Below are 13,019 nucleotides of genomic sequence, written 5' to 3'. Positions count from 1 at the left end.
AACAAAACCAACCCCACAGGCAAATCCTGCTGTCAGGAGGGGCTCAGCCTGTCTACCCAAAACCAACCCCACAAGTAAATCCTGCTGTCGGGAGGGGCTCAGCCTGCCCACCCAAAATTCTGGGCTGGCAGAAACCTTCCAAAGAGATCCTCAGCTTACGCAAAAGATAAAGGCGTCTCCACCGCAGGTGCATGCAGTACCTCTTGGACTTTCACTTAATCCTATCATGGACTTACTCTTTTGGCTGAAAGACTTAATGCCCGCTTTACAAAGAAAACTGGGTAACTGTGTTAATACCAAGAATGTCATTTCCTTTGTTCAGCAAAAGCTTTTACTGAGCACTTATTGTGAGGCAGAGGTTCTGACAGACCTGCTAAGGGCATCATTTCTTTTTTTTGGAGATGGAGTCTTGCTCTGTCGCCCAGGCTGGAGTGCAGTGTCCTGATCTCGGCTCACTGCAAGCTCTGCCTCCTGGGTTCAAGCAGTTCTCGTGCCTCAGCCTCCTGAGTATCTGGGACTACAGGCGTGCACCACCACGCCCAGCTAATTTTTCTATTTTTAGGAGAGACAGGGTTTCACCATGTTGGCCAGGCTGGTCTTAAACTCCTGACTTCAGGTGATCTGCCCGCCTTGGCCTTCCAAAGTGCTGGGATTACAGGAGTGACCCACCGCGCCTGGCCTCCAAGGGCATCATTTCATATCATCCTTAGATCACAGCTATGAGGAGAGTGTGAAATGCAACCCTCATCTTCCAGGTGAGAAAACCAATGCTTACAGAAGCTAAACAACCCGCCGGAAGTCACACAGCTGGGCAGGGGCGGAACTTCAGGTTTCGGTTATGTGGACTGGCAGGCCCGATGCTTCAGACTGCCACAGCGCTGGGCACCTGTACCCTTCCTATCTGTTCTGTTTTACCTACTTATCCCTCAATATGATGTGTTCTATCAGTGGATGGATGTCCTGTCCCAGCTGCACGTGTCTCTATCATAGCTTGCTATACGGAATTACTTTTCAAATTTCCAGATCCCTTATTATGCATTTCTTTTTTTCTTTCTGAGACAGGGTCTGACTCTGTTGCCCAGGCCGGAGTGAAGAGGCACAATCTAGGCTCACTGCAGCCTCCGCCTCCTAGGCTCAAGCCATCCTCCTACCTCAGTCTGCCAAGTAGCTGAGACTATAGGCATGCACCACTATGCTGGGCTAATTTTTGTATTTTTGGTAGAGACAGGGTTTCACAATGTTGCTCAGGGTGGTCTCAAACTTGTAAGCTCAAGTGATCTGCCCGCCTCGGCCTCCCTAAGTGCTGGGATTATAAGTGTGAGCCACTGTACCCAACCTTATTATGCATTTCTTACAGGTAGTACACTTTTTTTAAAAAAAAAGGCTGGGGTCAGGAGTTCAAGACCAGCCTGGCCAACATGGTGAAACTCCATCTCTACTAAAAATAAAAAAATTAGCCAGGCGTGGTGGCAGGAGCCTGTAATCTGAGCTACTTGGGAGGCTGGGACAGGAGAATCGCTTGAATCTAGGAGGCGGAGGTTGCAGTGAGCTAAGGTTGCACCACTGCACTTCAGCCTGGGAGACAAGAGCAAACACCGTCTCAAAAAAAAAAAACAACAAAAGGAAAATGGTGCTAAAATATACGTGCCATAAAACGTTACCATCTTGGCCACTTTGAATCGCGCAGTTCAGCAGTGTGTATATTCACATTGTTTTCTGTGCTTTTACAAACCAAGACACCTGTCTAAGACCCAGGTCCCTGGGGAGTTTCTGCATTTGGGGAAAAACAAGCTCTGGGTCTCTAGTAACTTCGGATAGATGTTGTTTACCAAGTGGAGCTACAAGCCGGGAAGCCAGGATCAGGCTGGGCTGGGGAGGCTGAGTGCTCATGGCCCTGGGTCTGGAACTGCCCCTCCTGAGGCTCCGTCAATGCCCTGGGCCCCTGGGCATCCCTGGGGCCTGCAGCAGCACCCCAGGCTCCCTCCACTGGCTTGGGGGCTGTTCAGAGACCTCTGGCTTTGGAGCACCCAGGCCATGGGAGCCTCGGACTCTCACTCCAGCCTCCTTTCTTCTGCCTCCATTTCAGTTTCCTTGGCCCACATATCACCCGGCGTCCTGGCCATGAGACAAGCCCCAACCCCGCCCTTATATGGACAAAGTCCACTAATCACTGACCCCTCTCCAGGCTGGGTCCTGCTGGGGAGTGCCATTTGCCCATGAGACGGGGGCAGAGGCAGGGCAGCGTCACTTACACATTGCACAGAAGGCCTCTGCCCTCCTCCAGCCCAGCCTGAGGACTGACTCACCCTTCCAAGAATGTGACAGAAACCAGGGCCACTTCACATCAGAAAGCCCTTGGGAAGGACAGTGGCCTGAGCCCTTGAGCCACAGTGCAGCCCTGGGGAGGGGCCGGGGGAGGTCACCCAGGCCTGTGGTTCTGACTCCAAGACACCAGCACAGGCCGAGGCCAGGCTGGCTCCCACGTCCTTCCTGTCTGGGTAACGGGAGGCCAGGACAGTCCTCAGAACACTCCCCAATTCATCTGCAGGCCCACAATGTCCGGCTCACATTCCCCGGCCGCTTAAAATGCCAGAGGTTAAACATTAGCCGCCCAGCCTTTTGTCCTGTGGCCCTGCGTGTGGCCCCAAGGGAGAGCGCCCAGCAGCTGTCACGTCCCTTAGGATCAAAGTGAGTGGGGAGCCGCACCGTCCAACAGACCCGCTCTGAAGTGAGGGGCAGGTTCCGAGAGCACCTTGGAGCCTGAGCTTTGGGTCTTCCATTCCGGGATTTAATGCATAACCAGGGCTCTCTGAAAACCCTTATAATGGGGCTTTGTTATGGAAATCCTCGCAGACTCTGGCCAATCCTGGAATATGTGTTTTAATCGGTTGATTTGTTTTGTTCAAAGCGCTTAGAATGGAAGACTTAGTGTGAGGAGGGGCAGGTTTGGGGGTAGGCTCAGCGGGTTTGACGAGGGGCAGGTTTGGGGGTAGGCTCAGCGGGTTTGAGGAGGGGCAGGTTTGGGGGTAGGCTCAGCGGGTTTGACGAGGGGCAGGTTTGGGGGTAGGCTCAGCGGGTTGACGAGAGGCAGGTTTGGGGGTAGGCTCAGCGGGTTTGAGGAGGGGCAGGTTTGGGGGTAGGCTCAGGGGGTTTGACGAGGGGCAGGTTTGCTGCGGGGAGGGGCAGGTTTGCCGCGGGGAGGGGCAGGTTTGGGGGTAGGCTCAGCAGGCACAGTGGCCACAGGAGGATGCCCACCTCACGCCTGGATATGTCCATGAGTACTGCAAAGCTGGCTGTGTGGCTACACTGGCAGGCGACGTGTGTCCGGTTCCTGGACAGGAGCTCGCAGCCCCGGGCAGACCACCCTCCCGTCCCACTGACGCTGTGGAGAGAAGAGAGAAGGGGCAGGGGTAAGATGGTTCCCTCCACCCATGAGTCTGTTGGAGGCAGCCTTTGCCCAGCCCTGGGGGCTCCCAGGCCATCCTGTGCTGAAAGCCTGGTACCCTCGCAGGCTGCTCTCCGCCGTGTTCCGCACCAGCCCCCTGCACCGAAGACAAGAGCCACCTGGCTGTAAGAATAGCAGCCTTGCTGCGGTGGAGGCAGGACCATGGGAACAATCACCCTTCCCTTCTGTGTCTGGTCAGGGCCTCCAAAGAGCACCCTCTGAAGTTCAAGTTCTACGTGTCATCTAGCAGCAAAACTCAAATGGGGCTGTCTTGCGTCCACCACATGCCCCGCCACTGGAACCACCACCCGGGGTTCACACAGCTGCGATGCACTCCTGTCTCTTTCTGAGGGTAGATCTTTCAGAAATAACATCTCACCTTCCTCTGACACTTTCATCTTCAGGTTGCACAATGTTTAATGGGAACTGCCCAGAAGCCAGGGCCCCATTATGACTGCCGCCTCACTGACGGGAAGGCCCAAATAACAAGCTGTTACAAGGTGTGCCTCGGCTTCCGACAGGGCCCTGCCCTCGCGCACTCTGGGAAAATCACATAACCTCTCAGATGCTTACTTTGCTAATCTGTAAAATGGGATGTGAACGTGAATACGTCTGGCACCAACTTTACAATGTGGGAATAATAGGTGCAACTTAAAGCAGAGAGCAGGTCATTAGAGCTGCAGCTAATTGGCAGGATGCAGATGAATGCCCAGCACAGACAGCCGGGCCTGACGTCCCCTCGTGGTGAAAGGGGTTCCTTTCTTCTCTCTTTTATAAGCCACAAGTGCCTATTACATTCCAGGTGCCATGCTGGCTGCTTATTAACTAGAACTTGGAAAGCACAGAAGCAGGAGAAGAATGAGGCTGGGCTCAACCGGCTCGCTCAGCCCCCAGCACAGCCCCCACTCATGGCTCTCCACTGTGCCCCAGGGGAACTGTGATGGGGGGAGTGTTCCTGCTGCACAGACGCCCCTAGATGAACAACGTTCAGCAGATTCGAGCCTGATTCACTGAGTCCTGCATGGCGTCTCCCCTTCCTGGCACTCCCTCCTGGTGTGCGGAGAGCCAGTGGGTCTTCCCCTCCCTGACTGCTCCCATCCTGGCCACAGACCCCTTCCCACCACACCCCAGTTCCAGTGTTTTCTTCTAAACAGAGACAGCAAAGGTGAAAACCGACCAGCAGAGAAAAAGCAAGCTCCCTGTAAAAACACAGCAACTCCCATGTCCACACCTCACGTCAACTCCGCCGCTAAAAAGCAAAACCAAGGCACAAACACTACTGGCTCCAGCAGACGGGAACCACACCGCGGCGCCGAATCCACAGTCTCACGTGTGGGTGAGAATCACTCATTCTGCATTTTTCTAACTACGAAACGACTTTGCCTCACTTGAACGGATGCTAGAACACAGACTCTTGTGCACCACCTCCTGCCTGCGCCACTCTACCGGCTGACTTCCAACGCTACTTCTGAAACTGGCCAGATAAACCGTGCTGCGGCCGGGTGTGGCCTCTTGGGGGTAAAGCCAGTCCCCAAAGCTGGACTGTGTCGGCCTCGCGGGCAAGACCGTCAGCAGACAGGCTCCTAGGCCAGTCTCTGGGTTCTGTCTCCCGTGTGTGAGCGGAACAGGCCGCTGTCTTATACGGCAGTGAACTGGGCACTACGCTGGTGTTGGCCGCTGCATCCTGGGAGTCCCGCAGGCGAGGGGCCCCTTCCTGGCTGTCAGCCTTGAGGGATCTCTCTGTGTGCCTGCACGTCTGTGTCTCCACGTGCAGGTCTGTGTGTGCATCTGTGCGTGGGCATCTGCGGGGCGACTCTGATGTTCCCACAGAAGCAGAGCAGGAGGCTCGCTGCCCCACGGCGGGGCTAAAAGGGGAAACACTGACCACAAGAGACCGTCCTCTCGGGGCGCTCTGCCACGGAGCCCCCAACCCTGCGGGTGCACTCCGCCTCGGCAAAGCCCTCACATGGAGATGCGGGGCTCCCGGAGTCACACTTACGCCAGGGAGTGGTTCCAGAACACGCAGACCGGCTTGGTTCGCTCCTCCACCTCCAGCAGGGCGAACTCCACCAGGACGGGCCTCTCCAGGGGTCTCGGGAGCGGAGCCCCCTCGCTGTACACCAGCGCACTCACCATCGGGGTATTAATGACGGGCCGGTGAGGCAGCCTGAGGTCAAGAAGCCAGAGCACGGGGACAGACACGGTTAGGAAACATTTGCTTAAACCCCAGCACAAATGCCCTGAGGATACGCCACATCGTGTTTCTAGGGGAGACAGAATCACACTCAAAGAGCTCAGATCCACGGGCCCCACCGTATCTTCGTCCCTAGAGTAGATTTTATCACTGACAGGGCTCACAGAGAGATGTGTCACCTCTGGGTCAAATTGGGACTTCAGAAATTTAAAAAGCAAGAGAAGGCTCAGGTGCAAAGATGTCACAGCCCATAACAGCTAATGGCAGAAACATAGGGGATGGCTTAACTGTCCAGCAAAAGACCAAAATAATGGCAGCTCATGGGGATGAATCACCGGGTCACTGGGACCCCAGAGCCAGGGACGTATCTGGGAAACGGCAGGAAGAAGGGTGGAGCCTCGGGCTGCGCCCACCGAGGACGTCACAAAGCTGCTTCTGGGACATTCATCCTTTCCAGCCAGGACTAGCTGAGCAGCCCTAACCCTGGGGCCAGCAGCAGGCACTACCCACGACTGCCTCGGTCAGGTGTGTGGGGACAGAATGGGGTTCCTCTAGGCACAAGATGGGGCATACGCGAGGGAGGGGGCATTTCTGGCAGAAACACTGGGATAAGCCCAGGCAAAGCGTGTGTAACATTCTAGGGTGTAGTGTCCCGTGGCAGCCCCAGAACCTCCCTCCAAGGAGCACCACAAAGCAACGGTCTCTGTCTCTGGGCCAGGTCACGGTGAAATGTCACTGTGAAGACCTGTGCTTGATCAGGATCAGGATTTTGACTTGTGGAAGCCTCAGGGGCCTCCAGAATGGGCCCTCCCCATGTGCCCCGTGTCCAGGCCTCACCGGAGGCTGCGACGGTCGGGGTCATAGCGCTCTGGCAGGAGCTGCCCCAGGGTGCGGTAAATGATGACCAGGGCAACGGCAAACTGGCCAGCGTCATCAGGGTGTCGCCTCCGCCTGCTGATCGGGGCCTCCCTCTCGGTGCCAGGCTCCGGGCGCGGGCTCTGCGGGCTGGTCCTCCGGCCGGCCGGCCTCACCAGGGGGCCTTCTGCAATGTGAGCAGAGCGTGAGGACGCCGGCAGGAGCATCTGCGTTCCCCAAGATGGCTGTCAGTGCTAGCAGGTGCTTCTCAGAAACCAACAGATGTGTCCCACAGAAAACAGTAGAGCTCATCCTCAAAAAATCAAAAACAGGACTTACCACGTGACCCAGCAAGCCCACTTCTGAGTATACACCCCAAAGAACTGCAGGCAAGGACCCAGATACTTCCATGCCCACATTCACAGCAGCACCATCCACACAGGCCAAAAGGTGGAAACAGCCCAGCCATGCGCCGACTGGTGAGTGGATAAACCAAGAGTGGTCCATCCACACAACGGAATGTTACTCGGCCTTCAAAAGGAGGGCAAGTCTGACACTTGCTACAACGCGGGTGAACCTACAGGACGTTCTGCTCAGTGAAATAAGCCAATCACAAAAGGACAAATATTGTGCGATTCCTCTTATAGGAGGTCCCTAGAGGAGTCAAATTCAAAGACAGAAAGACGGGTGGGCACCAGGGGCTGGGGAGGGGAGTGAGTGTTTTGTGGGCTGGAGTTTCAGATCTGCAGGATGAAGAGTTCTGGAGATGGACCCCTTAAACACGAACGTATCTGATGCAGTCTGGATGTGTCCCCTCCAAATCTCACGTGAAAATGTGATCAAAGTTGAAAATGGGCCTGGCGGGGGGTGTTTGGGTCATGCGTGTGGATCCCCCAGGAATGGCTTGGTGCCCAGCCCTTGGTAATAAGCGAGTTCTCACTCTATTAGTTCCAGAGAGAGCTGGCTGCAATGGAGAGTCGGGGACCTCGTCCTCTCAGTTTCAAGCATGACCCCACATCAGAGTCACCCCTCTTTTTAAGACACGAGATAACACCATATACCTGACAAAATCCATTTACTAACAAGGTTTCCAATTTTAAACTGTCCATTACGGAGTTTACCTTTTCATGTCCTTTTTATTTGGGGAAGTTTTTAGTAATTGCCATGGATCTGTAAAGAAGTACCTTAAGAAAATTCAAAATGTTCAAACTGTTTTGCATTATAACCTCAACCCAGAATTGAAGATTTGTTCATACACAGACAGCATTCTGGCTTTTTTTGTTTTTGGTTGTTTTTTGCAGGGAGGGGAAGGTGATTCTAAAATGTCTATTTCTATTTAGAAGCAGCTTTCCCCCCACCAGACAGGTTCTTGCTCTGCTGCCCAGGCTGGGCTGTAGTGGCATGATCACAGCTCACTGCAGCCTCTATCTCCTGGACTCAAGCAATCCTCCCGCCTCAGCCTCCTAAGTAGGTGGGACTACAGGCCTGCGCCACCACGCCCAGGTAATTAAACAAAACTTTCTTGGTAGAGATGGGGTTTCTCTATGTTGTCCAGGTTGGTCTTGAATTTCTGGGCTCAAGCAATCCTCCTTGAGTCGGCCTCCCAAAGTGTTGGGGTTACAGGCGTGAGCCATCACGCCCGGCTAGAAGCAGCTTTTCACTGCACATCAAAGATAACCAGCTCACATAAAAATTTCAGTTCTTTTTTCTCACATTATCAATTACACGGCTGAATATCCCTTAGCTGAAATGCTTGGGAACATTTTGGAATTTTTTTTTTTTTTTTTGAGAGGGAGTCTTACTGTGCAGCCCAGGCTGGTGCACCTCGGCTCACTGCAACCTCTGCCTCCCGGGCTCAAGCAATTCTCATGCACTCAGCCTCCTGAGTAGCTGGGATTACAGGGGCCCGCCACCACAGCTGGCTCTTTTTTTTGTGTTTTAGACATGCAGTTTTACACCACGTTGGTCAGGCTGGTCTCGAACTGCTGACCTCAGGTGATCTGCCCACCTCGGTCTCCCACAGTGCTGGGATTACAGGTGTGAGCCACAGCACCCAGCCTGGATTTTGATTTTATCGTTTCATACTTATGTTCCAATGAACACTTCCTTTAAGTGCTCAAGAAGGTTCAGGTTCTGGAGCATTTCAGGTTTGAGGATGAGGATGCTCAGCCTGTACCTAAGCACTTGTACAAAACAACCCTGCTGTCACCAGCAGGACCTGGCACCAGCGAGCACTCGGAACACTCCGGCCCGGAGCTTCAGTGCGCAGTCCTGTGATTCCCGCAGCGGGGCGCCCTCCCCTCCCTGAACGCTGGGGACTCCGAGGGAAGCAGCAGGTTTCTAAGCGGTTCTACCTTTTTCTTCAGGTGGTTTGAAGAAGTCGGCTGGGAAGGAGACGGAGGACTCCAGCTCCCTGGGGAACTCTTCGCGGATGGCGTCGAACTGCGGGACCCTGGCTCCCGTAAAGTTGAACTTGTCAAAGATGTCGACGGCCAGAACTAGGGGGACAGTTCCTTCAATCAGACATAACTCCCAGGGCTTTCTTGAACCCTTGCTGTTTTCAAAATGACCACAACTGTCACACTGACACTGGCTGGCCATATTTCTTATTTATATTTTATTATTATTTTTTTTTTGAGGCGGAGTCTCGCAGTGTCTCCCAGGCTGGAGTGCAGTGGTGCGATCTCAGCTCACTGCAACCTCCGCCTCCCAGGTCCAAGTAACTCTCCTGCCTCAGCCTCCCAAGTAGCTGGGACTACAGGCAGGCACGACCACGCCTGGCTTTTTGTATTTTTGGTAGATGGGGTTTCATCATGTTGGCCAGGCTGGTCTCAAACTCCTGACCTCAAGTGATTTGCATGCTCTGGCTTCCCAAAGTGCTGGGATTACAGGCATGAACCACCACACTCAGACTATTTACTTATATTTATTTTCTGAGACAGGGTCTCACTCGGTCACCCAGGCTGGAGTGCAGTAGCAGAATCTCAGCTCACTGTAGCCTCATGCTCCTGGGCTCAAGCGATCCTCCCACCTCTGCCTCCTGAGTAGCTGGGAATACAGGGGCATGCTACCACACCTGGCTAATTTTTATTTATTTTTTTTAATAGAGACAGGGTCTCCCTATGGCACCCTGCTGATCTCGAACTCCTGGGCTCAAGCAATCTGCCCACCTCGGCCTCCCACAGTGTTGGGATTACAGGGTGTGAACTACTACGCCCAGTTGACTGGCCATCTTTAGAACAGAATTGACTTCCAACTTCCTGCATCCCACCTGTACCTACACCTGTCTGCAGTAAGCATGGAGTGAGGCGGGGCTCTCGACATCCATCCTTCTAGAGTCTCACACTTGAGGGTCTGGAAGGCCTGCTGGACCCCCAAGATCATGGCCCAACATTTCCCAAGCCCAGGACCTGTCCCCTGGGAGCCATGGGTGTGTCATCGCAGACTGTCTTCCCAAAGGCTCCACTTACAGATGACGAAACAGAGGCCTAGCTGCTGAATCTTCAGTTTTTTGTTTTTTTTTTTTTGAGATGGAGTCTTGCTCTGTCACCCAGGCTGGAGTGCAATGGCGCAATCTAGGTTCACTGCAACCTCTGCCTCCCAGGTTCAGGTGATTCTCCTGCCTCAGCCTCCCGAGTAGCTGGGATTACAGGCACGTACCACCACGCCTGGCTACTTTATACATTTTTAGTAGAGACGGGGTTTCACCATTTTGCCCAGGTTGGTCTCCAACTCCTGACCTCACGTGATCTGCCTGTCTCAGCCTCCCGAAGTGCTAGGATTACAGGTATGAGCCACTGCACCTGGCCTCAGAATCATTCTTCTAAGAGCATGGCCAAGGGGGGACCAGGAGCCCACCTGCTTCACCCCACGGGGGCCCAGCTCTGGGGAACACCCCTGACGGTAGCAGGGTTCCACCCCCCACGCAGCCAGGGCCTTACTCATGTTGGCGGTGACGATGACGAAGGGCCGTAGGTAGGTCCGTCGCACGTTGCGTGCCACGTTGCTGAAGTAGCCCTCGAGGCGCTGGAGCAGCTGTGCCGTGCCACCCTCGCTCCGCTGGATCTGCTCCCATGCCGCCCTGGTGGCCGGGGCCAGGAGGGCACTGCCCGAGCGGATGATGTCCTGGTCAGATAGACACCGCTCAGTACTCAGCCTGAGGGGGCCTGGCTCGCAGGACTGAGGGACACCAGCCCTGAAAGCCTTTGCTTGCCTAATGGGCTCATTCATTCCAGCCCTACACTTCAGATTGTGCTCTTTAATATTAGTGTTTTTTTTTGTTTGTTTGTTTGTTTTGAGACAGACTTCCGCTCTTGTCATCCAGGCTGTAGTGCAGTGGTGCGATCTCGGCTCACTGCAACCTCTGCCTCCTGGGTTCAAGCAATTATCTTGCTTCAGTCTTCTGAGTAGCTGGGATTACAGGCACACATGTGCCACCACACCCGGCTAATTTTTGTATTTTTAGTAGAGACGGGGTTTCACCATGTTGGCCAGGCTGGTCTTGAACTCCTGACTTCAGGTGATTCACCCGCCTCGGCCTCCCAAAGTGCTGGGATTACAGGCGTGAGCCACTGCGCCTGGCCTAGTTCCCAGATTTTTTTTTCGAAAAGTTTATCTTAGGAGGAATAGAAAAATGTTACTAAGCTCATAAAGTATATTAAAATCCAGAGAATTAAAGATGCTTCATATTTTTAGCTTAATTTACTAGATTTACAAGCACTGTTTAAATGCTTGGAAGGGCTGTTTGCTGGCCGAACAACTGAAATACAAAAAGAAAAATCAAATATATTACATATATTAATTCCATTTAAAATACTTAGGGGAATTTCATGGTCTAAGTTTATAAATAGGATCAAACATTAATCAAAGTTGAATTCAAATAGATAAGGAAGTCTGTTTGTTTGTTTTTGTTTTTTGAGACAGAGTTTCACTTTGTTGCCCAGGCTGGAGTACAGTGGCACAGTCTTGGCTCACTGCAACCTCCGCCTCCCAGGTTCAAGCAATTCTCATGCCTCAGCCTCCCATGTAGCTGGGATTACAGGCGCCCACCACCCCGCCCGGCAGATTTTTTTTGTATTTTAGAAGAGACAGGGTTTCACCATGTTGCCCAGGCTGGTCTCGAACTCCTGGGCTCAGGCAATCTGCCCATCTCGGTCTTCCAAAGTGCTGGGATTACAGGTGTGAGCCACCACGCCCAGCCACAAGTCACTTTTTAACGTGTGATTTTAATAAATCCTGAATCCCATCACATAAACCACAGGGACTGTGGGGGATTCAATGTCAGAGGATGGGACTGTCAGAGTGAGCCCTGCCAGGCTTTTTTCCACGTACACCCCAAGATGCTAAGGCAGGGAAGACATGTGGAGATGCCCCTGGTAATATCAGAAGTCCTCCTGAACCCCACACCACGTAAAGCAGTGATGGAACCACCACAACCTGGGCTGAGCAGAGGACCCACACTGAGGCCGCTGTGGACACGTGGGCAGCTCCTCCAAGGGTGACCCTCAGCCTCCGCACACCCCAGGGTCTATGTGAACAACTGGGTGGAGGCATGAGGCTGTGCTCAGGGGCTTGGGGACCACACCCAAGACAGAAACCAGGGCTGGGCACGTTGCTCATGCCTGTAATCCTGACACTTTGGGTGGCTGAGACTGGTGGATCACCTGAAGTCACGAGTTTGAGACCAGCCTGGCCAACACGGTGAAACCCCAACTCTACCAAAAATACAAAAAATTAGCCAGGCGTGGTGGTGGGCGCCTGTAATCCCAGCTACTTGGGAGGCTGCAGCAGCAGAACTGCTGGAACCTGGGAGGCGGAGGTTGCAGTGAGCTAAGATTGCACCACTGCACTCCAGCCTGGACAACAGAACAAGACCCAAGACCCCATCTCAAAAAAAGAAAAGAAAAGAAACAGAAACCAGGAAGGAAACTTGTTTGCGGAGTCACGCGTGGAGAATAAACGCCACTGGCCCAACTCTCCGGCTGGAACTCAAATCCCAGCAGGGGGACCCTGCCTGGTCTCTGGCGTCCTTATGCAGACCGGAAGGTTCCATGGGGGCCCTGCATGGACTGGAGGCCCTTTGTGGATGAGGAGGTCCCTGAGGGCTCCGTGTGGATGGGTGGGAGGGACAGGGTGTCCCCGCAGGCTCTGTGTGGATGGGTGGGAGGGACAGGGTGTCCCCGCGGGCTCTGTGTGAATGGGTGGGAGGGACAGGGTGTCCCCGCGGGCTGTGTGTGGATGGGTGGGAGGGACAGGGTGTCCCCGCGGGCTGTGTGTGGATGGGTGGGAGGGACAGGGTGTCCCCGCGGGCTCTGTGTGGACAGGCGCTCCTCTGGGGTCCTGTCTGGATGACGAGGCCTGCAGTGGAGCCACAAGGAAACTTCTGGAGTCCCCAAGGGCAGTTTCCAAATATCAGGCTGCATGAGTCTCCTCTGCATTCACCCTAAAAAGACACCGCTCAGGGGCTGACAAGTTCCACACACAGAGCTGGAGGGTTGAGGTGGAGGCACGGCCCTCTGAAAGCAG

General features: G+C 54.0%; 2 protein-coding genes across 3 annotated transcripts in view; both read right to left on the bottom strand.

Moving 5' to 3' along the window:
• The window catches only part of CDPF1 (cysteine rich DPF motif domain containing 1), a 376,436-nt gene that overhangs the window by 140,893 nt on the left and 222,524 nt on the right, over window positions 1–13,019 (bottom strand). The gene's annotated exons all lie outside the window — the stretch shown is intronic.
• The window catches only part of CELSR1 (cadherin EGF LAG seven-pass G-type receptor 1), a 189,504-nt gene that overhangs the window by 16,254 nt on the left and 160,231 nt on the right, over window positions 1–13,019 (bottom strand). For both annotated transcript variants that reach the window (XM_050805795.1, XM_050805794.1), the window contains exons 19-23: window positions 10,436–10,619; window positions 8,849–8,992; window positions 6,477–6,681; window positions 5,445–5,612; window positions 3,256–3,382 (exon numbers count right to left, since the gene is read on the bottom strand). In XM_050805795.1, the coding sequence (XP_050661752.1) occupies window positions 3,256–3,382; window positions 5,445–5,612; window positions 6,477–6,681; window positions 8,849–8,992; window positions 10,436–10,619 (828 nt within the window). The remainder of the gene's footprint in view (window positions 1–3,255; window positions 3,383–5,444; window positions 5,613–6,476; window positions 6,682–8,848; window positions 8,993–10,435; window positions 10,620–13,019) is intronic.

This window comes from Macaca thibetana, chromosome 10 (assembly GCF_024542745.1).
Source record: "Macaca thibetana thibetana isolate TM-01 chromosome 10, ASM2454274v1, whole genome shotgun sequence".
NCBI lineage: Eukaryota > Metazoa > Chordata > Mammalia > Primates > Cercopithecidae > Macaca > Macaca thibetana.
The sequence above is the reverse complement of the archived record's forward strand: the minus strand, read 5'-3'. Positions and strand labels throughout refer to the sequence as shown.